The 27,464-nt window shown below is 39.8% G+C and overlaps 1 protein-coding gene across 1 annotated transcript in view; it reads left to right on the top strand.

The window, feature by feature from the left end:
* Positions 1-27,464, top strand: part of CCDC80 (coiled-coil domain containing 80) — a 43,676-nt gene that overhangs the window by 5,351 nt on the left and 10,861 nt on the right. The window contains exons 3-6 of the mRNA XM_066241215.1: positions 5,399-5,555; positions 17,740-17,876; positions 20,051-20,199; positions 26,497-26,600. Coding sequence (XP_066097312.1) covers positions 5,399-5,555; positions 17,740-17,876; positions 20,051-20,199; positions 26,497-26,600 — 547 coding nt within the window. The remainder of the gene's footprint in view (positions 1-5,398; positions 5,556-17,739; positions 17,877-20,050; positions 20,200-26,496; positions 26,601-27,464) is intronic.

The following is a 27,464-nucleotide window of genomic DNA, read 5'->3' as shown; positions in this document are numbered from 1 at the left end:
AGTATCCCTGATCATAAATTTCTAGCAAATGAAACTCAAATGAGAGCTTGTGCTGATGTCATGTGAGGCAAAACAGAACCCAGCTGGGTTTGCTCCTGGCGATGTTGCTCTTGGTGGCTGGTGAGAGAACCGGGTTTGTTTTTCCAAAGAAAGTCCCAACAAAAGGCATTTCAGTCTTGCAGTCCCACATGTGCCCAGCTGAAGATCGTATCAGAAATGTGTTTTCCAAAGAACTAATGACATCTAAAATAAGAATGATTAGAAAAGACAAGATGAAATAAACATGATATAATATCAAAAGATGGAGAGAAGAAACTGACCAGAAAGAGGAGAGATTTGTGTTTCTGAGTGGGAGACCAGGTTGGTGCCTTTATTGTTTTTCCATTCATTTTCCCCATCAGCCATGGCTGATGTTATTCAGGAAACTCGGCGATTCAGTTAATATTCATTAAGGCTTAGCGCTCTCCAAACTGTTCAAGTATGGCTGACAATATATGCCTCTAACTGGCCACAGCCTAACCCAGTGTGCTCAGGCTTAGATGAGGTTTGCATTCCGAGAAACTGTGCAGACCTTCAGCTTATCTTTCCAGTTTTCAGTAACCTGGTGCCCTGTTATGGTTTATCGTGGACCTCCGATGCTTCACATTTACTAATATCATTATTTTGATGTAAAAATATCACATAACCTCTACTGAGCCAATGACTACGGGAAGCACTGGCAGCAATGGTATAGGTGTGGTTGGGTGAACAGCATTCTAGAAGCTTTCACAAGAGCTGCAGGAGAAACCAGGTGTCTTTTTCTTAGACCTCAGGTCCAGCCTCCAACCACCCACTCCCCACCCCTCCTGCCTCTCAGTCTGTCAGAGAAAAAGAGCACTTCCTGCTGGGCCTCTTCAAGACTGCGTGATTTAATTTTCACAACAATCCCATGAGGTAGGATTTAATTCCATTTTACAGACAAGGAAACAGAGGCTTAGAGAGGTTGCAAACTTTCCCTAGCTGTATAGTTAACATAGAGCAGTGGTCCCCAACATTTTTTGGGCCACGGACCGGTTTAATGTCAGAAAATATTTTCACGGACCAGCCTTTAGGGTGGGACGAATAAATGCACAAAATAAAATTATGCGACCGGCATAAAAACTGTGGTATTTTTTAAATATAATTGTCGAATTTACGAGACAAGTGTCAAGAGTGAGTTTTAGACAGATGTAACAGAGGGAATCTGGTCATTTTTAAAAAATAAAACATCGTTCAGACTTAAATATAAATAAAACGGAAATAATGTAAGTTATTTATTCTTTCTCTGCAGACGGGTACCAAATGGCCCACGGACCGGTACTGGTCCATGGCCCGGGGGTTGGGGACCACTGACATATGGCAAAGCCAGAATTAGAACTCAGATATGCTTGATTTTAAAGCCCCTGTTCAAGCCTCTCCCCCATCTTGCCTTCCAATGGGTATACATGTGGGGAATGTGCCATAAAGTGAAGGGGAAACTGAGAAAGTTTCCTGTTAGTTAATTAATACAGACATTTAAAATTTCATTTTGAACCTTGAATTACTCAGATAAATGGTAAGGCATATAAGTTGTCAGCATTTTGGGCCGAGCACCGGTGCACAGTTTCTGCCTTGAATACCCAGCTAGTTTTCTGTACCTCATCTCCTTGGCTTTCCTGCCAGGCAGTCAAAAACAATATATTGGCACAAAGAAAACTAGATAAAAGGTGACGGAGGACAATCTGACTTTGGGTGATAGGTATGCAACATAATTGAATGACAAGATAATCTGGACATGTTTTCTTTGAATATATGTACCCTGATTTATTGATGTCACCCCATTAACATTAATAAAAATTTATTAAAAAAACAAACAAAAAATATCTTGAATACCAGTTAACCCAATCCCTCAGATGGGCTGGTATCAGCGTGGGGGTGACAATGGTGAGAATGGAGACACTAGACTATGTGGAATATGGCTGACAAGCCGTCATTTTGTGCCCTACTGTCAATCCACCTCCTGTCAGTTAACAAGAGGCTTCATAGCGCTGAAGTGCAGAGATTTAAGTTCAAGTTTAAACATTCTTTGGAGACAATCTCCTGTAATTTAAGTGGTTTAATACTTTCTACCTTAGTTTGGAAATCTGGATATTGGGACAACAATCTACTTATTTGATTTAATTTTAGTAAAGGAGATAAAGCTCTGCTTTACTAAGGCAGAACACTAGCTTGAATGTTATGTTTTAGAATCCTGTAAAAATCTAGTGTTTTGAGCCTAACACAGTATTTAGAATAATATAAGACTTAAAATACTTCCCCCCTAGCATTTCCTATTCCTGTTTGCTCCTTTTATTAAGGAAAACTGTCTTCATTATACACTGAGACTCCTTGTGCCAAAACACTTTTGGAAGATAAACATGAAAAAGAACCACAACACAATTCTAAATTCATGAGGCATTCTCGATTTATTGCCACTAAACTGGAAAGAGGCCAAGTACCAGACAATAATGTTTACTGAGAAGTTTTAAAATGCTCTTTTTAGGAAGAGTGGATTGGAAATGGTTACCGTTTGAAATACTGTTTGAAATACTGCCAAACTGGAAAATTCATGGGACGAAGATGTTAATAAACAGGGAAAGAATCCTTGGAATATATTCAGATGGTCAGCCTCTTCTACTTTCCCTGATGTGAACTTGAGGAAGAGAATAAACCCACTGGTTTGGGGCTGCAGCTAGACATTCATGGGCGGGGGACCATTGTGTTTCTGACTGGAGTGATGATCCATGTAACCTGAGGAATGTGGGTCAGAGTTTGCTTTCCTACCATGGGCATGGAGTGGGAGGGGCTGGGGCTCCAGAGCCTTGAAGAACTTGCACTGTAATTAGGGAGTTTTGACATTTCTGACATGAACAGAAAATGTAACAATAAATCAAAGAAATATATAACGTCCGAGTGCACAAGGCAGACTATCAGAACAGTAAAAAGAAGTGATTATAAAAGGCTGGAAAGACTTTAGGGAGGATGCTGCATTTGAAGAATGACTCAGAGTCAGATAAGTTGAAGGGGACATGAGGGCTTTCTGTATGGGAGAGGTAATATAGGCCAGGGCAGAGGAAGAAATGTGTGTGAACTATTAAGAGGGGACATCATGGGTACACATAGCCTTACACACACACACACACACACACACACACACATATATATATAATTTTATATATATTTTTTTTTCCTCAGTTCTCACTACATTATGAGGTTGTCAGGAAAGTTGTTGCATTGTAAAGATGAGAAAACTAAGGTTCAAAAGATTACATTACACTGTTCAGGCTACATGGAAGCACGGGGTTGAATAAAGATTAAAATGCAAGCCCTCAACCTTTGTTTATATTCACCCTTTCTCTTGCCACTCTGCCAAGATTTCTTTCATTTCGTAATTCAGAATGGTCTGACTAGGGGGTGAAGAGGGCACATAAGGGAGAGTAGGAGGAAAGGTTAGCAAGGGAGAGCTCGGGTCAAATCATTGAGAGCCAGAAGCTGGGGAACGAGTCATGCAAAATGAATGTCACCTCATGGTGGGTTAAGGCACCCTTAAGCAAAAGTCCCTAGGTGAAAACAAACATTAGAGCTCTTTATTTTTATTTCAGTATGATTCCCTCTGGGTATTCGGTGCCTAATACTACTGTTCAGAGATTCTTGGGAGAAACTTCCAGATGGGGGGAGGATGACGTTCCGTATGATTATATATATATTGTCTGAAATTCTCAATTATGTCCAAGGGGGATAAGAAGACCAGAGAGTGTTTTGAGGACTCTTGAAATCCTGTTATATCATGGTCTATCCATGAACTTTAAAGGTAGGTTCGTGGCAAACTATGAGATGAAAAAAAGGAGTCTCTGTGTGGATTTAAAGTTCCAGAGGCAGGTAATTATCAGTCACTTACTTCTGGGCAGCTGTGCCCTATAGACTCCTCTACATATATTCTAATCATAAGCTTATGCTTCGGTGAGAGTAGGAAGTCCAAGATCATTACCAGTAAATCTTAACTTTCTTTTGACTATTTTGCATTCTCACTTAAACATTCATTTTATTTATTTTAAAATAGCATGTTTGTGAGCAAAGAATAGCCAGAAAGAAAAATATAAACTATACCAACAAAAATAAAACTCCAAAATTAGGGTTACCATAAACACCTGAGGAAATATTTTCAGTGGTCATTTAGCTAATTAAAAACGAACAAACAAATCAAAAATACCATTACTACCTCTTTTTATAGCCACCTTCAATCTTTTTTTAAGGCCAAGTATCAATCAACAAATAAATTCGAGGATATTGGATTATTTTTCTTCTTGAAAAAATTACATTTCTAAAACAAGCATTTTCTACCTATCATGTTCATCTGAACAAGCATACAAACACAAAATCAAAAATAAGTAACATTATGTCTACTTACAATAAATAACATCCTGAAGTAAAAACATAACTTTATCCCAGAAAAACCTGTGTTAATGTTGTACTCAAAAGCTATTGAGCATGCTTTGATTTCCATGAGGGATAGCATTTTGTTGAGCATAGAGAATTCTCAGAAGGGAAAGGCTGTAGGAAACAGTAAACAATCTCTGACAGAGAAAAATAAACGAGGGAATTGAGTTGGGACCAGATTTTAACCACTTTGAGAAAGAATTTGAAAGAAGCTACAACATAATAACTTCTCCTCTGAGAAATACCAAGTGAATTAGATGGGTAGGTAGAGAACTGGCTGATAAATTTGAATGTAGTCAAATGGGAGAACACGTATAGGGCTGGTCTCTGGGCCCAGTGATGAGTCAGAAAACAATAAATAGACAGTGTTCATCGCAGACGTCAGCCATCGAATGTTCCACAGTGCCCAAGATCTGGGTATGAAACTCTCTTTGCATCCTGCTATATGTGAAATAATAGTAGTAACCACTCAATTCACGAGTATCTGAGCAGCCACTTGAGACGATGAAGATTAAAATGAGGGGAAAAGGATAGCATTTACTGAAAAATTTGTACATTCCAAGTATTTATGCAGTGACCCCAACACTTGCAGAATAAGTACTGCTGTGCAGAGTTCTCAAATGAGAAAACCAAGACACAGGGAGACTATTAAGGAAGGTAAATAGTGGAAACGAGTAGAAAACTCTAAGCTGTCTGGAGCCATTTAAAAGTAAAAGCCTTATCCAAAGAGTCTTTTGACCCTAATTATGCTAACTCTCCAACAAAACCATCTAGTTTAGTTTAGTTTAGCTTAACTTAGTTTAGTTTAATTTAGTTTTGGTGTCAGTCACTACAGCTCTCTCTCTTCCTATCACCCCTTTGGTTTTTACCTCAGTGTGAAACTATCTCTATGAATTAATATCTACTTGCCTTTGCCCACCTCCAGCTGATCACTGCTCCTAAGGTTGAGAACAACATGTATGTGCAACAGCGAGATGAATATCTGGAAAGTTTCTGCAAGATGGCCACCAGGAAAATCTCTGTGATCACCATCTTTGGCCCTGTCAACAACAGCACAATGAAAATCGACCACTTCCAGCTAGGTTCTCTTAACCATTTTTAATTATATTACTGTTTTTTCTCATAGCTAAAGTGGGGCAAACTTTATGGGAGAGGTTGATGGGGAATCACAAGGATATTTCAGATAACCAGAGGGCTCTTTCTTTGTGGCAACAAAGGTCAGTTTGCCTGACAGTTATATTTACATAATCGTTCCAGATGGTTCTGGTTTAAGTTTTTGGCATTTTAAAATGAAAATATGCAAGCACTCTTCAATTTGAAAGTCAGTAATGTGGAGAAAAAGGAGAGAAGTAATACAGTAGGAGAAGAACAGGAAAGGTGTTTAGACACTTTCTTCTAGATTCTGGGTCTTCTTTGACTGTGAACAACACCATCTGATCTGCCTGCAGCCTTTATGGTACAAGCAACTCACTCACAGATGCTGCCCTGCCAGACCCTTGGAAATGCTTTACACTGGCAAGACTGTGGAGAGAGTTAACCTGGGCTGAAAGAAACCTGTTAAGATAAATGAAAAGTCACTGAAAATATGGACTGAACCATGTCCAAGTCCTTTGGGAGAGCAGAAGAATTTGGCTGAATGTTGAGTTTTCACAATTTTTTATATTAATGATGCATGTGAGAATCTTGAGGCATACAGCTCAGCGCTGGGAAGCTGAGATCTAACTCATTGCAGTTCTCCTGGGAAAATTGCAACACTTACTGTGAGTAGTTAGCCTCCTTCTAGTCAGAAGCCCCACATCTTCCTGACCCATTTCTTTTATGATCATTATATCTCTAGAGCTTTATTTTTTTTAAACTTTTTCTTACATGCCTTCTCTACTTTTTTATTCTTAACTCTAATGAAAATTCTACATATTCTACTATTTTCATATTTTGCATATTTTTCATAAAATACGTGATACCAGAAAACATCTGAAAGAATATGAATCATGTTTTTCCCATTAGGTAACATTTAACTTCAATACATATAACACATTTTCTCACAGATTTTTCTGTCATGTGATCTTAGTGTAATTGAACACACATTAGTTATAGTTATGTCATGATAATGTCCATTTGTTTTTTAACATGATCTAGCTTTCTAAATTATATATATATATTTATTGTGTTAAAAACACAGTATGAAAGCTTTCCTCTTAATGAATTTTTTTTTTTTTTTGCTTTTTTTTTTTTTTTTTCTGAAGCTGGAAACGGGGAGAGACAGTCAGACAGACTCCCGCATGCACCCGACCGGGCGGGATCCACCCGGCACGCCCACCAGGGGCAACGCTCTGCCCACCAAGGGGCGATGCTCTGCCCCTCCCGGGCGTCGCTTTGCCACGACCAGAGCCACTCCAGTGCCTGGGGCAGAGGCCAAGGAGCCATCCCCAGCGCCCGGGCCATCTTTGCTCCACTGGAGCCTTGGCTACGGGAGGGGAAGAGAGAGACAGAGAGGAAGGAGGGGGTGGGGGTGGAGAAGCAAATGGGCGCTTCTCCTATGTGCCCTGGCCGGGAATCGAACCCAGGTCCCCCGCACGCCAGGCTGACGCTCTACCGCTGAGCCAACCGGCCAGGGCCCTCTTAATGAATTTTTAAGCACGCAGTACAGTGTTGCTAACCTTAGGTACGTGTGGTATAGCAGGTCTCTAGAATTTATTCAGGTGTAAGTTTCAGTTATTCATTCTCTTTTATTAGCCCACCCTCCGCTAACATAGATCCGAAGGAAAATAAGTAGCATCTTTTTCAGTGTCCTGCCATTAATCACTGTGGATGAGTGATTTATCTGTGGATGTGCTGTGTATGTGTGTGGGATGGGGAATAACAGCAACAAAATATCCTTACCTTCAGTGAAACAGTAAGCATACAAACAGAAGACACAAAAAACACACTGGAGTCAAACAGACCAGTTCAAAAACCAACTTCTTTGTTGTGTCACCTTGGCCAAGCTACTTCCTAAGTCTCGGCTATGAACATAGTTCTATGTATACTGCTCACAAAAATTAGGGCATATTTCATTTATTTCAAAATGAATATGAAGCACTAAAATATCCCCTCCTTTTGGTGAGCAGTACATTTCTGGGTTATGGTGAGGTTAAGATAGTGTATGTAAATACCATCATGTGACGAGCACTGTTACTATGGTCATCATCACCGCCACGGGTTCTGGCAGGCATCTGGAGCTCAGTGAGCTGTCATAGGGGTTAGAACACTTATAATTGAAAAAAAAAAACCATTTGTAATTGCTTTTTGCTAATTACAGAATGTTGACAGTGAACTCTCACAACTGCTCTTCAAGGTCAGGCTACATTACTACTCCTGATGATACTACAAAGCCACATGTTCATTGGTTAACTGGGATTCAATCATTTGCTTTCTGGATTTTCAAATAATAGCGTGAGCCAGTGAGCTCAATTATTATCCAGATGTCTGGAGAGGAAGTGGGTATTCAATCCAGTGCAGGAACGGGTTCTGGCTGGTGATGAAAACTTTCCTTCACCAGGTGTTCCTGGTGTCAAATGTGTTGACCACCAACTCTCACACAAAGAATTCTCATTCCTTATTTCAAGGATGTTTGGAAAAATCATTATATCTCCCACCTTAACTCTATATGGTTCTGTTATAAGCATCTGGTGCTGCCTTGACAAAATTTTCGCATTAGTCCTGCTGTTTTCTAGACATCTGGATTGAATATGAACCGTAGAGGGCCTGAGGTTTTCTCTTTCTCCCTATTAGAAATCAAGTATTGTGATTTGGATGTTTGCCTCTCACTGAGTGGCAGCTTGGATATGGTTCAGACCCTTTTTATCTTGTTCCTCATCTGATTCCTGATTTGCCTTCTGTCCTTGTGTCATGTCTCAGGTTACCCTGTGGGAAAGGCTGTAGTACTTCCGGCCAAGACTGTGAGTCAGCCACGAGAAAATAAGAATTGGTGTGCTCCCTGGTCTCAGTGAACCAAACTCCAGTCTTGACTGCTTTTCAGCTGGAAATTTATCAGATGGCCTTACTTTCTTTAAAAATAAACCAAGCCCTCTGTACTCTTCCAGACTCTTACTGGACCTTAAAAAACAGAGGCCCACATACAATTAGAGTGTGAACTGTCCTCCCACCTGCTCCATCCATGTTGTTAAATGTATGTGAACTATAGATGGTGGATCTCCAAATACCAGGAAACATGCCTGAAGATTAACTTAACAAAAGTTATTTAGGCTTGAGCAGAGTCCAGTTTACAATAAGTCCATCTGTTTTTGCCAGGACAGAGTGTATTATACAGGAGGATTTAGAATAGCCTAACACATAACAGAGTTCTTAGTTGTTAGTGGTATTTAAAAGATCAATCTAGAATAGAAATATTGTTGTATATGTCAAGAAGATATATTACAGAGAGTTTGTCAGATAGAAAGAAGTTGCTGCTAAAGGCACTTTATTGTAGAGTGAAAAGAGAATGAGGGGAAAATGCAGCAAGCAAGATTCTTTCTTAGCCAAGTAGAAGAGTTTAAAGATAATCGATAAGAAGGAAAGTGAAAGTTGATGGAGGTCTAGAATGTGGCAAGCAGGAAAGAAAGTGTTAATTCCTTATTCATGAGTATGGAATTCACAGATGAATTTCCAAAAAAAAATTATAAGTGAGTATGCTAGAATACTCTCTGTCTTTGATCTTATTGAAGAGAAGTATTATTTATGGAAAAGATTCACAACCATCAGGATCCATAAAAATTCAGAAAAGCTGCTTTCCCTCAGGCGCCCATGAAAAACTGACCCTTTGCCCTACCTCCTTCGTTCTTCACTGGTGACACTGTCTGGCAGCTGTCTTCTCTAGACCCTGCCACCCTGTGCTCCAAGGCGAGGCTGGTGAGTGATCGGATGTCCAGACAATGGCTGCAGTGTCCTTCTCTGTTTATTCAGCCTCCCGTTATCAATCACTCTGTGCCCTGGAGGCAAAGAGGCTGCCCCTAACTTGTTTAGTCATGCTGTCCCACCATGCCACTGCCCTCAGCAGCTTCTTGCATCAGGTTATCAATGTCAAGATCAGCCCCTGACAGTCAAAGAGTGTCAAGTGCCTAATACACTAAATGTTTGAAGAGTTGAAAGAATGTGGTGGAGGGATAAGCTCTTCCAGTGCAGTCATCAGAGAAGATATTATAAATATAAGAATTTTGAAAAGTGGGTGAATTTAATGGAGTTGCCTTGGAACTGAGTAGATTTTTTGGTATGTGATAACTCTATCAAGGAACTTTTCTTTTTTTTCTATCAAAGTGCTTTTTGTTTTTATATAGTTTTTTTAAATTATACATTTTAGGGGGGTTCCAAAGTCAGAGCTGCATTAAAAGGTGTACACAGACAAGTCTATGCCTATATCTGGCCCCCTCACCCCATTACTCTCTGCCCCCATAAGTATTTTTATGATTTCTTATTTGTTCATTTAGTGCTTCTTTGTGCAAATACAAATAAATATAAATACTTATATTCCCCTTCTTTTTATACCAAATATAATATATTATATATGCTGCTCTGTACTTTGCTTTTTTCAATTAAATATATTTCCTGGAGATCTTTCCTTAAGAGTTTATAGAGATCTTTCAAATTCTTTATTAAGCCATTGTGAGATCAATTATATCATAGTTTATTTAACTAGACCCCTTGATGATAAGCACTTGTATGTTTCCAGTATTTATTATAAACAATTTTGCAATTAATAACCTCATACATTTGTCATTTTATGTATATATGGGTACATTTTTAAAATAGAGTCTTCTTTTTTTACGAAAGAGACAGAGACAGATATAGAGACAGAGATAGAGACATAAAGGAAGGGAGAGAGGTAAAAAGTATCAACTCATAGTGGAGGCTCTCATAGTTGTTCATTGATTGCTTCTCATATGTTCCTTGACTGGGGGGTTCCAGCCCATCCAGTGACCTTGGGCTTCAAGCCAGTGACCATGGAGTCATATCTATAATCCCACGCTCAAGTCAGTAACCCTGTACTCAAGTTAGTGAGCCTGTGCCTAAGCTAGATGAGCCTGGTCTCAAACCAGTGACCTTGAGCTTTTGACCCTATATCCTCAGCGTCCCAGGTCACCATTCTATCCACTGCACCGCCACCTGGTCAGGTTACAGTAGATTTTAGCAGTAGGATTGTTGAACCAAATGGAAAATATATCTAGTTTTGGTAAATGTGAACAGAATTCTCTCTGTACAAGTTGCATAATTTTGCAGTTCCACCAGCAATGTATAAATGTCTCTTTCCCTAAAACTCTCCATAGAGTATATGACCAAACTTATGAATGTAGTATGTGAAAAATGATGTCTTAGTGCAATGTTGGGTTGCATTTCTCTTTTTATGAGTATTACTGACATCTTTTCATATCTTTAAGGAGAAGGAGCTTTTATATTTTCTTTTTAGTATCTTGTGTCCATTTTTCTATGGATTGGTGCTCTTTATAAATTAAAATGGGAACTCAAACCCTTGAGGCCCCTTCCTCACTTTAAGATACTGACTCAATTTAGGGATGGGGTCCAGAAATGTCATTTCAAAAATGTTGCTCAAGTGATTCTGATTTGCAGCTAGGCTTGATCTGGAGAAGAAGATATAGTGTCGGATAGAAGAGAAGAGAAGGCTAGAAATGTAGGTTGACACCACATTTTAGAGGATTTCAAATACCAGGACAAAGAATTCAAACTTTATTTGGTAAACCACATGAAAGTCACTAACCATATTGGAATATATTTTTCAAATAAATTATAGATAACTATTAAGATTTGGCAGTATCAGTGTATAAGATAGAAAAGTACCTGGCAGAGCACATTCTTCATGTATAGGACAAGTTACTCTTTCCAAGGACCAAGAGGGAACAGCAGCTTTGTGATCAGAGAAAGCCAGGCTAGTCTTATCTATCAGCGGAATGCAGTCACTCATCCTACCGTGCCAGTAGGCAGGCAAACGACCCACTCATGGAGTAAAATAGGAGCAAGCCGATCAACTATTGATACAAAATCATTTGAATTGATCTGCTTCCAATTAAAAGGAAGTAAGTCCCATGGCTGGAGGCTGAGGCTATTCAAACTGAAATAACCGACTCCTGGCTGCTCAGCAATCCTGGCAATATCCTTGAGATAGAAGCAGTTCAGCTGCTGCTGGAGTCTCTGCCTCCAGATTTATCTGAAGTTCAACAGAGATATTTGGCTTGTATTGACTTCTTGAATAGGATAGTTATATTTTAAATGCCTTATATAAGTGTGCTTTATTTATGTTGTATGTCACTCCAGGACAGAGTATATTAAGGTATGATGGTGAATGGTACGACAGAGTGAATGGCATTCAAGAGACTAGAATGTTGAAGGAATTAGAATGTACTGCTCACAGGTCCCAGAGAGGAAGCTGTAGCATGCTTCTCCCGGATGCAGGAGAAACACAGGTTTTGATGAGGAAGCAGCAGCAAGAGTGAGTAGAGAGCTCAGGCCACAGTCTTTACTGGGGTCTCCATGGGAAAAGGCAAGGCAGGACAAGGTAAACAGCTTCATGTTGGCTAATTTGAATAATATCATCAAGATTGGGCTATATGGATGGTCCCTAGCTGCCTGCTACCTGGCTCTGGAATGATTAGGTAAAGGAATCTGATCCATGGGCCAGAGAGAGGGGTTTGGACTCTGGATTGATTAGTGTGCATTTCCTAGACTGCACCATGTTTGGCCCTTTGCTAACTCGAAGAACTGGCCAGCCCAGAGACAGAGAGTCATTCCCCAGCTAGAAATGGTTTTTAAGATGTCAAAACATCATAACACATAGAAAAATTTTAAAATATGATTAGATTAATTAGAAAACCTCATACATGAAAACCCAAATTAAAAAAATAAATATATATAATATGTTTTCTCAAATTACACTTAGATTGGCTGTGTCTGGGGCTCACAAGATAAAGAAAAGTACAAGAGTTTGATGGTGGGTTTTCTACACAGACCAGACTCACTCACCATTTTTACTCTATCCCTCACCACCCTCTTTTCTCATGTGATATCTTTCTTAGGGGAGAGTTTTCATGATTACCAAATCTGTATCAACTGCCTGTGTGTGCCAAGCTGTAAGAATTTAGAAGATGACCATTGTTCCTGTCTAGTGGGATGATAGACATGTAAACAATTGGTTGCAATGCAAAGTGATAGGCATTATTACGGAAGACTGTAAAAATGTTAAGAGTGCACAGTACGGGAAAGACAAGTTTCCCCAAAATTAAGAGTTCCCATGTGCACAAGGGCAGGGATAGCGTGGCAGAAAGGGAAGGCATGTTTCTAGACACTGAAATTAGAGACCTAGAGCATACATATGGAAGAAGAGTTAAGAGATAGCTAATTATGACGGGCTGAATCCTCTATGCTATGCCAAGGATATGAATTTTTATCTGCGACTAGAGTGCATAGCAATCACCAAGGAGACTTGTTAAAATGAAGTTTCCTGGGGCTCCCTACTACTAATTCTGATCTAATTGGTCTGGATCCAAGGATTGTAATTTTAATATGAACTCAGGATGCTTGTGATGAAGGTAGATGGTGGGTCATACTTTGGAAAAGTACTAGAGGAGACAGGGAACGTCCAAAGCAATGGGAGAAGCTAAAGTGGTCCAGGGACAAGGGTGCCATGGTGTGGATTTAGGAATAACAGGGTGGGAGGAGGAGAAGTGATGGATATTACAGAGAAGAAGCAGTCACATATGAAAGCTTCAAACATGATGTCTGGAACAATTGATGTTTAACAAGTTGTAATTGAAGCTGAATTTTTCTGCAGTGTCATTGTTGTCCATGGTCAGACAAAGAAGAGCAAATACATGAAGAAATTTACTACTACCTGAATTTGAGCACTGACTTTTGGAGCTGGAAAACCAGACAAACGTGCACATGTAGGGCCAGTCCTCAGCAGCACACAGCAGAGTTCAGCCACCCCGCCATCCCTCCTCGGTAATCTTAGGTCCGGGACAGGCTGTGTGCAATGACCAAATTCTACCCTCGTGAGCTTGAATCTGTAAATCATTTTAGCTGGATCAGAACCAGATGGACAGTTTATAGGATGTTTTCCAAAGTATGTTTGCTTCTAAGCTGTGCAGACCTTGATGAGGACTACAGAGCTGCGGCAAAATAAGAAGCTGCCAAATATATGTTGCTTTCCCAGAGAACCTCTTATTCACCCAGACCGGATTGAGACAGATTGCAGAGTGTAATAGAGACCTGAGGCAGGAGCAGGCAGCTGGAGGCGGGAGCTGGCCTCACGTACCACCCTCAGAATTCAGCCGGAAGTGGACTCTGTCTTGCTATAGAGTTGCCACCATGCTAATTGGATCCAGTGTCAATCAGTTCTTTGATTGGTTTGTGTTTTTTTGACAGTTTTATATTCAGTACTAACATTCATTTGGGATGTATATATTTATGTAGTTGAGGAGTACAAACTGTTTTATTTCTAGTGTTCAGTCAAAACATTTCAAAAAATATTTTAGTTGAAAGGAGAAACCAGACCGTGAATTTGGTTTCTTGCTGTATCCTAGTAAAACAAGGTTTGCCTTAAATTTCGGTCCTGGGTCCTCTCTGTCCTTGAGCGTGACATATTTTGGTGAAGTATAATAGAAAGAGCACTGGCAAGGAATGAAGTAATTTTATTTGCATTCTGACCCTCACTCTGTTATTAACTAGCAATGTGCCCTTGAGCAAATTGCTCTCTTCCTGGGTCCTTGACAGGCTGGTTCCCTGGGAAACAAACTCTGAGACTTTTGAGATCTGCATGCAGGAAGTTAATGAGGAATATCTGCAGGAACAATACCAATGAGGGATAAGGGTTACTGGATGACAAAGAAAGAACTTAAATTGCAGTGCCGTTGAACCCTCAGAGTTGTGCACTTTGAGGCAAGGAGAACCACTTTTATATTTACCTCCCACCCCAACACAGACACCGCATCAACCATTGAAGGTGGGCTGTCCCCTAGTAAAGCTGTAACTGGGACAAGGCAGCTCTTTTTAAAGTAGGACAATATTTAGAAGGATTTAACTGTTAACATTCATGGCAGCCTTGGTCTGAAAGTAGGATCTGGACGGTACACCACAGCATATGCTACATACGGTTTCTTAGTTTCAACCTCAATAATGCGACTGGGTTGGGCTCAGTAGTGTGATTGGGTTGGGCCTACTAATGTTTGTATCAGTTATCTAATGCCACAATAAGACTAACTAATAAAGACCCATGTACCTCAGTGGCATATGACACTAAATATTCATTTAGTCACAAATCTGAAGTGTTCGGCTAATCCAGGCTAGGCTTGTCTAGGTTTGTTCATGGATTTTCAGTTAGCTACCGGTTGGTTAGGTAGCTTGGCTGATCTTGGCTCAGCTTGCACACAAATTAGGTGTCAACTGGGTATCAGCTGACCCGGAATATCCCTATCTGAGATGAGACCAGAGTAACCCAACTTGATTTATTCTCCAGAAGTCTATATAGATATGTAATCATGGCAGTGGCAGAGGCAAGAGCAATCCCAAGTGTACAAACCCATTTCTAACTGCTATTTGTGTTACTGTGCTGACAAAGCAAGTCAGATAGATGAACTCAAAATCAAAAGTCAGGACAGCTCAAACTCTTCACCATAACAGGGAGCTGCAGTTACTGGGCCAAGTATAGGGATAGGGAAGGGTAAAGAAATTGGGACCATGTTTTAAATTTGCTATAATCTCCAACTTCCTTCTGTCTCAGCCATTCAATGGTTTTTGTGATTTTATCTTTTAGGTAGATGCTAATAGTCTAATTTTTATTCTAATCAGGAGCTTGAATTCTGTCAGAGAATCACTCTGTCAGAGAATCAGCTCAGGACACTGGAGACAAATATTTTGCTTAATAAGCAAAAACGAAAATGAATATATGTTGGGAATGAAAAGTAGTAATTCTTAGGTTCAAGATAAAATCTTGTTTGTAAAGCCTTAGAATCAGAACATTAATTGTTAAGGACATTTTAAGATTTTTTTATTTATTCTTTTTTTTTTTGTAGAGGAGTGAGAGAGAGAGAAGGGGGGGAGGAGCAGGAAGCATCAACTCCTATATGTGCCTTGACCAGGCAAGCCCAGGGTTTCAAACCGGTGACCTCAGCTTTCCAGGTTGATGCTTTATCCACTGCACCACCACAGGTCAGACGTTAAGGACATTTTAAAAATCAGTTTATAAATGATATTCTTTTTCTCATTATTAATTATTACTAGTCACAAAGTAAAATATGCTCCTTGTTAAAATTTAAATAATGTAGACATGCATAGAGTAAACAATAAAAGTTTCTACCCCATTTCTCCACACTCTTCAGAGACAACTGTAGGGGCAGAAAAATTATTTTCTTTCTATCTTCTAAGTTCTTCTGGCTGGCCTGATAATTAAAGTGACTTGAGACTTATTAACAGGAGAGAGTGACCAAATTTATTATTTACGTATCATACATACGAGGGTTCCATAAGAATGAGGGACTCAGGGACAAACTGAGCAGGTGTGGTTTGAGACTTCAAAGTGCAGGAAGGCAAGTCACATGAAGATGGTAAAGCAAATGTTTGATAAACAAACGTTTGTTGGGTCAAATTTAACTGTGGGACACAGAGAAGACTTGGATCAAACAGGGCTAACTAGGCTCCTTCATTTCTGTCAGACCTAGTTCATATTAAATTGTAGTTATCTATGATGGCAGCTCCCTCCCTGGATCAGGTCTTCTATCTAAATTCTTGAGGCAGCCAGAAAGAAGATGAAAAGTTCTTCATGAGTCTTCTTTCTTAAAAATAACCAGCTTAAAATCATCAATATCCCCAAAAAGGCATATTTTGGGGTGACAAATTCTGCTTCTCCTCACAGCTATTGTTAACAGCTTTATGTCCTGCTGGACCTCTTCCCATGCATAATCACATGTTGAGGTATTGTCTTTCATCTTGTTTTCTTTTAAAGAAGGATAAAGTCATACTATGCATTTGATTCTGCAACTAGTATTTTTTTCTTTTTACTCAATGAGATATAATAAAAAACAACAACATGACTCTAGAGGTTGTTTTAAATTCTTTCCCCTCTCATTTTAATCTACTTCAGAGAAATCAAGTTTCTTGTTTATATACTGTCAATGAACCTAATTAAGTAAACCAATGGAATAGTTAAATTGTTGTTGTCTCTTTTTAAAAAATCACTACAGGAATAATGGTCAGTGGTACTCAAGCTAGATAATCTCAGTATCTGAAAAATTGTAATTGTTTCTACTACACTACAATTCATTGGGTTACGATGTTAACAACAACTGATAGGTTCCCTTCATTAATATATCTATTAATCATATATTAGCTAACTTTATTTTTTTCACATTTCTGAAAAATACAAGGGATTACTTTGCAGGTAACAATTCTAGTAAAGATGAGGGAAACACTGTGACTTGTATGGGAGAGAAGTAAATAAAGCTGTCCTATCATTTCCAAAATGCTTTCCAGACATAGGAGTTGCCATGTTCATATTTTCTATTAACCCAGTGACACTTTTGGGAACCATTCTGAATTATAATAATTTATTTTTAGAGCTTGATGTTTGAAAAAAAATATATGTAATGGTTATAATTCAAATAAATCCAGTAACACTGCTTACCATTCTTTTTGACTTACAACATTTGTATTATGAATAGCTTGACTTTTTTCTAGAGCCAAAATGAACCTGATACTGGGTTTGAACATAGACTTTTTATTTTTCTCTCTAGCAATGACATGGTTCATTGAGTCCCAAAGTGATTCTATAATCAAAGGGAGGAACAGACACAGATTTTAGACTTAACTAAATAAATAAAACTGAAATTAATTTTAAAATTAAGTAAAACATAAAAGTAAAGGGTCTAGTTCCCTGGTGAGTTAGGCTGATGATTCATTCCCGGGTGAGGTGGTAGTCCTCGTGCAGGGGTGATTCAGCAGTCTTCTCTTTTATTTTGCTCCTAATGATTTACTACAACCAGGGCGGGCAGAGATAGCGCTTGATCATCTTTAGAAGAATGACTTTCAGAATGAGTTTATTCATTCATTTGTATATTTATTTGTTCACTTTGTAAACTTTTGTTTTAAACAGAATGTTAGCCAAATATGTGCAACTAATGAAAGCTATTCTAACTAACTATGGATGGAGGCCCAAAGCCTCCACCCAGTTGTCCCCACTGATTTTTATCTTGTCACATCCATATTTATTCACATTTCATTTGCCTTAAGATAATGAGAAACCCATGCAAGTGGTGGATAACGAGGACTTGGTAGACCAGCATCTCATCAGCGAACTGAGGAGAGAGTACGGAATGACCTATGATGACTTCTTTATGGTGCTCACAGACGTGGACCTGAGAGTCAAGGTAAAGGTTCCTGTTTTGGATAATGTGGTACCATTCCTTAGAATAGCAACTCTGAATTGTATGTAAATAAGACTTTAGACAAATGAGTAAACAAATCATTTTATAAATGGGAAGGTTTTGAAATGGTCCAAGTATTCCATGTTGGTCCATAAAATTTGTGTCCTGACAGGTAGTCTCTGGAAAAAATCGGTTTGGATTATCTCCTATGCCCCAGCTACGTGACTCAGATTAAATTCTTCTGTAACATCAATATGATGCATTTATTAGACATTCGTTGAATAACCACTATGTGCCAGGTTCTGGAGATAAAAGGTCGAGAGTTTTTCGCCTCTGCCTTCAGGAAAACCAGGTTTAACATAAACCTACCTTTGGAAGGGCCTAGAAATTTAACTCCTAATTAAACATGGACAAGACAGTAGGATTTTATACCTACTTTCTTTGTATGCTTGGGGACAAGGGTTCTGAACTATGAAAAATAATTTTAAAAAATAATAACAAAACTAGCTTACTTTATTGAGTGCTTTTCTTATGCCAGCCACTCACCTTAACTCTTCATCATCCTTATCTCAAACATCCAAGATAAATAACACAGAGGAACAGAGGTCCAGAGTAGTTCAATACCTTGCCCGGGTCATTCCATTAGCATTAGACTTCATATCCACACAGATTGGTCCCAGAGTCTACTGTCTTCCAGGCGTCCCCAAACTACAGCCCGCGGGCCACATGTGGCCCCCTGAGGCCATTTATCCGGCCCCCTGCCGCACTCCCGGAAGGGGCACCTCTTTCATTGGTGGTCAGTGAGAGGAGCACTGTATGTGGCGGCCCTCCAATGGTCTGAGGGACAGTGAACTGGCCCCCTGTGTAAAAAGTTTGGGGACCTCTGGATCCTAGTATACTGAGAGTATGTAAAAATTAAGAAAACGGCTGCCTGTCTGAATAGCTGATTCAACTTGAAGTGTTTTCATGAATCTGGAAAATGTTCCCTTCATTAATTCATTCTGTACTTGCGCTGCCCAACTTCTAATTGGCTGCCCCACCTCTAACCTTAGGTAATCCCTAGGTGTCTGCCAGCCTTCCTATCCTATGTTTTACTGAATTTCTCACTGCGGGGCCTGGGTAGCTCCATGCCATGCCAAGATTTCTTCTGAGCTTATGCTTGTTATGGTCAGCCAGGCCCCAAATCCATTCCAGGTTGCTGTTGTAGGTCCAAACAAGTATGATCCAGGAAACCAAATTTCATTATCCTTAAGTTGGATCTCAATTCTTTTCTGAGAATACGTAAGGAAACATGACCTAGTATTAAGTGCTGTTCGTTCAATAACATAATACTGCAAATCACAAAGAGTTTATGTAGATTCCTGATGGCCAAAGAATAGGTCCCATTCTGGTGAAAAATTACCCTTACTGCTCAAGTAAGATGTTCTAGCATGTTCTTCCATTTTCATGTTAGATATAGCATTTCTCACTTTCTCTCTAGTTGTGTAGTGAACAGGAAGTAGCTTAGTCCCAGAGGTAGGGAAGGGAACCTAGGATATGTGTGGTGAGGAAGCCATGGATCCTTTCTAATAAAGGAATGCAGTTGGCCCTGGCCGGTTGGCTCAGTGGTAGAGCGTCAGCCTGGCGTGCGGGAGTCCCAGGTTCGATTACCGGCCAGGACACACAGGAGAAGCGCTTCTCCACCACCCCTCTCCTTCCTCTCTGTCTCTCTCTTCCCCTCCCGCAGCCGAGGCTCCATTGGAGCAAACAAGATGGCCCGGGCGCTGGGGATGGCTCCTTGGCCTCTGCCCCAGGCGCTTGAATGGCTCTGGTCGAGACAGAGTGACATTCCGGATGGGCAGGGCATCGCCCCCTGGTTGGCATGCCGGGTGGATCCCGGTCGGGCGCATGCGGGAGTCTGTCTGACTGCCTCCCTGTTTCCAGCTTCAGAAAAATTAAAAAAAAAAAGGAATGCAGTTAAGAAGCAATCCTCATAAAAGGCAAACTGATTGTTTTGTAAATCCTGAAGTTCAAAACATCAGCAAAGACACTATTACAAGAGAGAGTTTACGAATCACTGAGCCCTACAAGCTCTGATGTTTTCAGAGCTTCCTTGAATTCTCCTGGGCTCTCTATTCTCTGAGTAGAGGGAAGAAACACCCCTATTCATTACATACTTTCTATTCTTTCTTAAACAGCAATACTATGAGGTGCCTATTGCAATGAAGTCTGTGTTTGATTTGATCGATACCTTCCAGTCCCGAATCAAAGACATGGAAAAACAGAAGAAGGAGGGCATTGTTTGCAAGGAAGACAAAAAGCAGTCACTGGAGAACTTCCTATCCAGGTAAGTCACCTTTGGAACCTCTGAGAAGACAACTGGGAATGTGTTCTGGGAAAGATAATGCCAATGCCCAGAAAACACAGAGCAGACAGACGAGTGCAGGGTGACCTGTCCTGGTGAAAGGGCCATCTGCTGCTCGGCCCTCTGACCACTGGGCTTGGTCTTTGCCCTGCTGGAAGTGGCTCTGGCCACAAGGCAGGCTGGGGTCAGCTCCAAGCTTGAATGTTGATTTGGTGGCTTTGGATCAATCTTTTCTGCTCCTTTTTTGGCACAGAACACAGAATTCTGACCTGTGAGGGATAATTTATTCAGTGAATTTCAAGGACTTTGTATACAGATTTTTACTTTATGTGTTTATTTATTAGGCCCCTTCTAGTTTCAAACAGGATTTAGAATACTGTTTGATGTTCTGCTTCCTTCCAACTCTGCAGAGAACAACAAAAGCCCCACCAGGACGTCAAAGGGAGAAATCTTCTTGACTCAGCTCCTTGGTTCCCTGGGGAGTGTGGTTTATTGCAAACCATTGTAGGAAAACACTTTACTATATACATACATAAAAAGTGTAAAAAAATTTTTTTCACATCTTCCCTTGTCCATCCTTTCCCCCATGTTGGATAAGAATTCTACAGGGCCTTTGGGGACCTAAGAGGTGCAAAGCTGCAGCAATTTCACCCACAACAAATAAACTCTCAGGCACGTCAGAGTAATACCACCCAAACTGTATTGTGTGCTGAGGTTTCTCCTGCAATGGAGCAAGCTTTTGCTTGGAGGCTCAATGTTAGCTGTGTATCACTCCAGGCAGTACTTCCTTATATGTGTCTATAAAGCACATTCTCCATAAACGAGTCAGAGAATCAAGATTTCTGTGATGACTAAGTGGATAATCTGAATTCCTCTAGATCAGGGGTAGTCAACCTTTTTATACCTACCACCCACTTTTGTATCTCTGTTAGTAGTAAAAATTTTCTAACCGCCCACTGGTTCCACAGTAATGGTGATTTATAAAGTAGGGAAGTAACTTTACTTTATAAAATTTATAAAGCAGAGTTACAGCAAGTTAAAGTATATAATAATAATTACTTACCAAGTACTTTATGCCGGAATTTCGCAAAGTTTGGCAGAATAAATCTTTACAAAACAACTTACTATAGTTAAATCTATCATTTTATTTATACTTTGGTTGCTCCGCTACCACCCACCATGAAAGCTGGAACACCCACTAGTGGGTGGTAGGGACCAGGTTGACTACCACTGATCTAGATTCAGGAGGTTTGGGCCTCTTAGATTTGCTAGCTATTTTGCCTTTATGTTCCTAATTAAAGTGACTGATTTTGAGACTAAAGAGAGTAAGTGACCCTACCTCCAGCCCAGGTTGCTGTGGTCACTTCCGGTATGCTCACCTCTGCACCTAGTACTTTATCTTCTTTCCTGGATTTAATCTTTCCAGTGATGTCATCATCTAAATACTGTAGCTATTGTCATGTTGTAGATCAGTGGTCCCCAACCCCCGGGCCACAGACCAGTACCGGTCCATGGGCCATTTGGTACCAGTCCACAGAGAAAGAATAAATAACTTACATTATTTCTGTTTTATTTATATTTAAGTCTGAACGATGTTTTATTTTTTAAAAATGACCAGATTCCCTCTGTTACATCCGTCTAAGACTCACTCTTGACACTTGTCTTGGTCACGTGATACATTTATTCATCCCACCCTAAAGGCCAGTCTGTGAAAATATTTTCTGACATTAAACCGGTCCATGGCCCAAAAAAGGTTGAGGACCACTGTTGTAGATGACACAACCAAGGCTAATGGAGATTAAGTAACTAACTTTCTCTCATCACTTCAGCTAGTGTCAGCTCTAGGACTGAGTGGCCCCAGCATAATCTGGCTCTCAAAGTCTACATTCTTATCTCATACTCCTTTTGAAATATAAAGTAAATTGTTTTTAGACTTGGACCCAGAGGCCCAGAGTTTGAAGTGAAGGAAGATAATCCCAAACCCACAGGATTACAGAGTTCAAAGGAATCTAAATTTCTTCCTTCATCAAAGTATCCAGAATGGGGACAGAAAGTGCCTGCCCCCATGAGGATTTAGCCTTCAATCCAGTCTTCATGCCACTTTATTGGCTGAAAAAGGGCTCTAGGACTCCATTGGGCAGATGGCTTCTTGTTCAGTCCTGGGGCCAATGAAACATCAACTTCTGACCTAAGGTCATCCTTCTAGATAGCATTGACTTAGAAGGTTAATAATAAGAGTTTGTCATTGTACTTGAGGAGTTTTTACTTTTTTTAATTTCCTCCATTTCCTTTCCTTTTCTTTCCTTTGTTTTCCCCTCCCTCCCTCCCTCCCTTCCTTCCCTCCCTCTATTCCTTCCTTCCTTCCTTCCTTCCTTCCTTCCTTCCTTCCTTCCTTCCTTCCTTCCTTCCTTCCTTCCTTCCTTCCTTCCTTCCTTCCTTCCTGGCAGAGAAGATTTTATAAAAATTTACCTTTGATTTTAGTTCTCCCTTAAACATTTTAAATCTTATTCTTCTATTTATAACTTAGGAAATTTAGCTATCAGTTTTAAGTGGCTTTGAATAATGTTTGCTCTTGCTACAAATTCAGTAATTAAACATCTTTATTATTTCAAAAAGGCATCTTACATTTAATATATTTCATTTAATATATTGCTTGAAATAAAGAATTTCTGACTAATGATAAGTTTAGTAAATTAATCTTGTAATCACAGTAAATCTCAAGTTCTTCCATATGTTTCAATAACTGCATACACTTAGTGAGATCTCAACTTAAAACCATACATTTATACCAATTATTCAATTATACATTTTATTGGCGTTTTAAGGATGTCATTTTATTTAGCCACATTCTCTTAAGTTTCACAAGAATATAAATTATATAAAGAAAACCAGGGTCTTTTTAGAAATATATATTATTACTATATATTTGACTCTTTGAAAACATTTCTCTTTTTAATTCTAAATCTTTCAGGGCTAAACGATAAATTTCCTGTGAACCATCCCAGTAAACTCAGGTTGCCCAGCCTCAAAAACAGACAGTTACCACCCAGTTCATTGATGTTATTTTTAACCAAGGATTTGGGCCAGCCATGACACCCTCAGCCACAGACATCATGAAGGATTCTTCTTACCACCCCCAGGCAAAGTGTCTTTTTATAATCACTGTGTCATGAGTTTTAAACCTGAAAGGGAAATCTGACATTATCTAGATTTTATTCACTCATAGACTTGCTATGCTCGTTCATGTTGATCACTGATTTAACTTTGTCATATCTTTGCATCTAAAGTCTTTTGAGCTGTATAGGTCCCTACAGTATATACTGTATTTTCCTTGTAATAGGAACATACATCTTCTATGGATATTCAGAATGGCATATGATTATAATAATTTGGATGTTCTGTGGTTGTACATGACTGTGGTCACAATTCATGAAATCACTGTACTGATAATTATTATTGGTCTTAAAAATGAAAGTTTAATAATATATTACCTAAAGCCATGAGTAAAACAGGCAGAGTTTAATTCCTGTTTTTTACGCTTATTAACTATGTGATCTTGAGCTGATTACTTAACCTCTTGGGCTTTAGTTTTCTCATTTGCAAATTGGGGATAGTAAGTGCATCTATTCTTAAGATTGTTATAAGAGGTAAATTCAACACTAAAGGTAATCATGGCCCAGAATCCAGCAAAAAATGAGCAGTAGATGAATGTGGGCTGGTAGTATAGGGTCAATCAGTCAGCCCCTAGTTAGAGAACATTGTCATTAAGGGAGAGGGGAGAAGAGATTTAGTAAACACCTCAGGATTGGAACCCAAGCAAAGAGAACTGAAAAAAAAAATTTTTTTTAAATTAAAGTTATATAAATAACCCAGTGTCCAAATGGGAATTTTCCTTCAAATTTGCTGAGTTGTTAGTAGATCCGTAAAGCCTGGTTTCAGCTGACCAGACGCTGAAGCCAGTCTAACCTTGAGTGACATTCATCTGGGTCAGGCTATAATTACCTTTCTCTGACACAGAGGCCCCAAAGAGTGGGCAAAATCAAACTAATTTTGGAAGGCCAGTTAAGGGAAACAAACACATTCATAGCTCGTAGAATTTTTATTTACTGAGAAGCTAAAGTGACAGAAAAACAAGTTGTCCAAAATAAGGATCTGAGTCACATGCACATCTCTTATTCATCCCATGGACGTTGTCTCCTCCGTGTTGCGAGATGGGAGCTTTCATCTAAATGTGAGGGGCTGTGGGAGAAAAAGAAATCATTCTTTAGGGGAAATGACCTTCTCGTGGTGTGTCTGCGATGCAGAGTCCCAGACCCCATTCCTCTGCAATCAGGACAGCATTCAGTAGTGCACACAGGTAAACAAGCCAAAATACACCTCACCCAAAATAACTCCCTCAGGGCTCCTGGCAGCTCCGTGTGAGTCCAGGAAGGCGGGCCTGGGTTGGATGCTGGCTGGGGGGCCAGTGCTGGTCCTGGTCCAGCGTGTCTCCTCAGGAAGCCAGGAAAGTGCAGGAGACCATGCTTGTGACCCCACAGCAATCACGGTACCTTTTCCCAGGAAATCTCAGACAGTCTCAGATGCTCCTCTCTCTCCTTCTTCATGCCAAATACATTCATCTCCCTATGCTCAGTGATGATTTTAGTTTTTCTTTCCCTTTGAAGAAAAACAAGCAGAGGAAGTGAGTGCAATGTCACAGCAAGCAATTCTTGGCGAGCCTTGCTACAGGCGTCTATTCAGAGGTTGTATTTCACCAGACTATCATTTTCTCTCATTCACCCAAACCACTATTCTCCCAAGGGGCCATTTTCCTTGGGTTGAAAACTCTCATGTTCACTCTGAGGCTCGAAGGGGCACAGAGAGAGAAGCCATGAATAAAATCAGCTGGCTTCCAGTTCAGCGAGTGTACTAACAGCCCATAGTTGCTTACACTGAAAGCAGAAAGCAAAACCCCTTCTCCAGTGAGGGTGGAATTTGAGAAAACTCTGTACAGTTACCCCTGGGCTACACAACCTCTCTCCCTCCTTACCCTCCCAGAGACCCTGGCAGCACCAGCTGAGCATCAGGATCACGGAGTGGCAAACAAAAGAAACCATGGCCTGGGAATCAGAGAAATTTGTATTTTGGTACCACCTCTTAGGCTTACCAGTTAAGCAAGTTACTCACTTCTCTAAGCTTCCTTTTGTCATTTGTAAAATGAAGACAATTCACCATGTGCTCGCTGAGCTCTAATGAGGAACACATCATGTGTAGATGAAAGTGAACTATAAAAATGATACAAAACTGGAGAGCTAGATCAGTTATCATACAACAGTGTGACAGACAACATCCAAGGCCTGTTAATGGATAAACTTCTACATCTAGGAGCCTGCAGATGAAGACATGCTCTATAGCCATGTCATCACACTGGTGAGCTTTGGTTTAATTCTTGTAACACCTTGTTGAGGTAGATGCTCTTTTTGATCCTAGAGATAAAGAAAAACGGAGACTTAGCTGGATTGTAGGACATGCTTAAGGAACCCCAAAAGTAGCAGTGATGAAATGTTTCCTGGCCACAAGGCAAAACTCTTTCCACTACCCTCCTGTGTTGGTGCTATAACAGCAGGAAGAAGTATACCACGTATTCTAAAATCCTGTAGCTATAGGTTTAGTCCAATTCTATTCCATATGGGTGTAAGTGTTGGTTCATACTAATATAATAAGGCACATTGTAGACCTTATGCTTGCCTCTGGAAAAAGCACTAGCTACTGAGGAAGGTAGATAGAGCTGTTTCCTTTTCTTTCAGGAACCCTCCTTGACCCTTTGAACCACTTGCCCATTTTCCTTCTTCTTGTCACTTACTTAAAATTCAGTTCTGTTTTGTTATTCTATTTCTTGTCCATATATTTATTTCTTAACCCCTTCCAAACCCTTGTTTTCTCCCCAGTTCCCTCCTGATTCCTTATCTCTGTTGCTACAATATGACACACGATTCTGGCCAGTTTTCATTGCATCTGAAAGCTGTGTCTCTTCCTAATATGACCTCATCAGGCATGGGGGCCCAACGCATGCCTGACGTATCGTGTAAAGGCACTGTAGGCAGACTGTGAAGCTGCAACAGAAAAAGTGCAAGAGATGTGGAAATGCAGTTTGATGGCTTTGAGGAGCTGTGAGACATTACTAAGAGTTAGTGTTTTTTATTATGGGCATAGGAAAATACCAACAGTGACAGTTACTCTACTTTCTCACACTAGCCTCTTGTTTGAAGTAGTAATTGTGGCCTCCTGCTTCTTTTCCAGGTTCCGATGGAGGAGGCGGTTGCTGGTGATCTCTGCTCCTAATGATGAAGACTGGGCCTATTCACAGCAGCTCTCGGCCCTCAGTGGTCAGGCATGCAATTTTGGTGAGTGGGAAGCCTCGTCATCGCTGATTTCCCACATTACCTTCTTCCTGGTCAACTCCAAAATGAAACATAGAAGCTTAAATCACTCGAATATTCCCAGTCTAGACTGTAGATTCCCAGACACATACTCAATTACACAGAGTTTAAAGTTGCTTTCAGACTGGAGCCTAAATCAATTGTGGTCTATTTTTTTTTCCAATATTTTTACTTCTCAGGTTCTTCATTGAACTGTTTGAAAATACCTGCTGCCTTACTTTCAGTGATCTGTATTATGTGATATATATTTATATGTGTGTGTGTGCGTGTGCGTGTGTGTATATATGTGTGTGTGTGTGTATGTGTGTGTCATAAAACTCAGGTATCATCATTTACTTAGCAAATTCTTTGGTACCAGTATTGGGTACTTTTCCACAAATTAAGTGTCTTTTGTAAAACAGGATTGGCTTTGGGAATTAATGTATTAATTGAAGCACATTATACTATATTGCCATTCCTTTAAAAAGGTACCAAGAAAACAGCAAGAACTGTTAGATATTTTAAAACAAGCAGGTAAAAAAAAAAACATAGGTATTTTTTGTTTGTTTGTTTTTTCGTAGTGTATTTCCCAGTGTTTTGAAAACTAATGTATGCTCTTTTTTTAAAAAAATCAACCTTTATTAGCCTAGTGGCCTGATAGAGCTAATATCATTTTGAATATGGACAGAAAGGGAAATGTATGGTCCAAAGAACTTATTACCAGGTTCAGTGATGAACCACAGAGATAATGGCAACTTCAAAATTGGAAATCACAATTGTAGTTTTATTTTAGATACATCTCTGCAGAGGAAGAATTTTTGAGAGTCAAGGGTATGGGGAAGTAGTCGG

This window comes from Saccopteryx bilineata, chromosome 8 (assembly GCF_036850765.1).
Source record: "Saccopteryx bilineata isolate mSacBil1 chromosome 8, mSacBil1_pri_phased_curated, whole genome shotgun sequence".
Taxonomy (NCBI): domain Eukaryota; kingdom Metazoa; phylum Chordata; class Mammalia; order Chiroptera; family Emballonuridae; genus Saccopteryx; species Saccopteryx bilineata.
The sequence above is the reverse complement of the archived record's forward strand: the minus strand, read 5'-3'. Positions and strand labels throughout refer to the sequence as shown.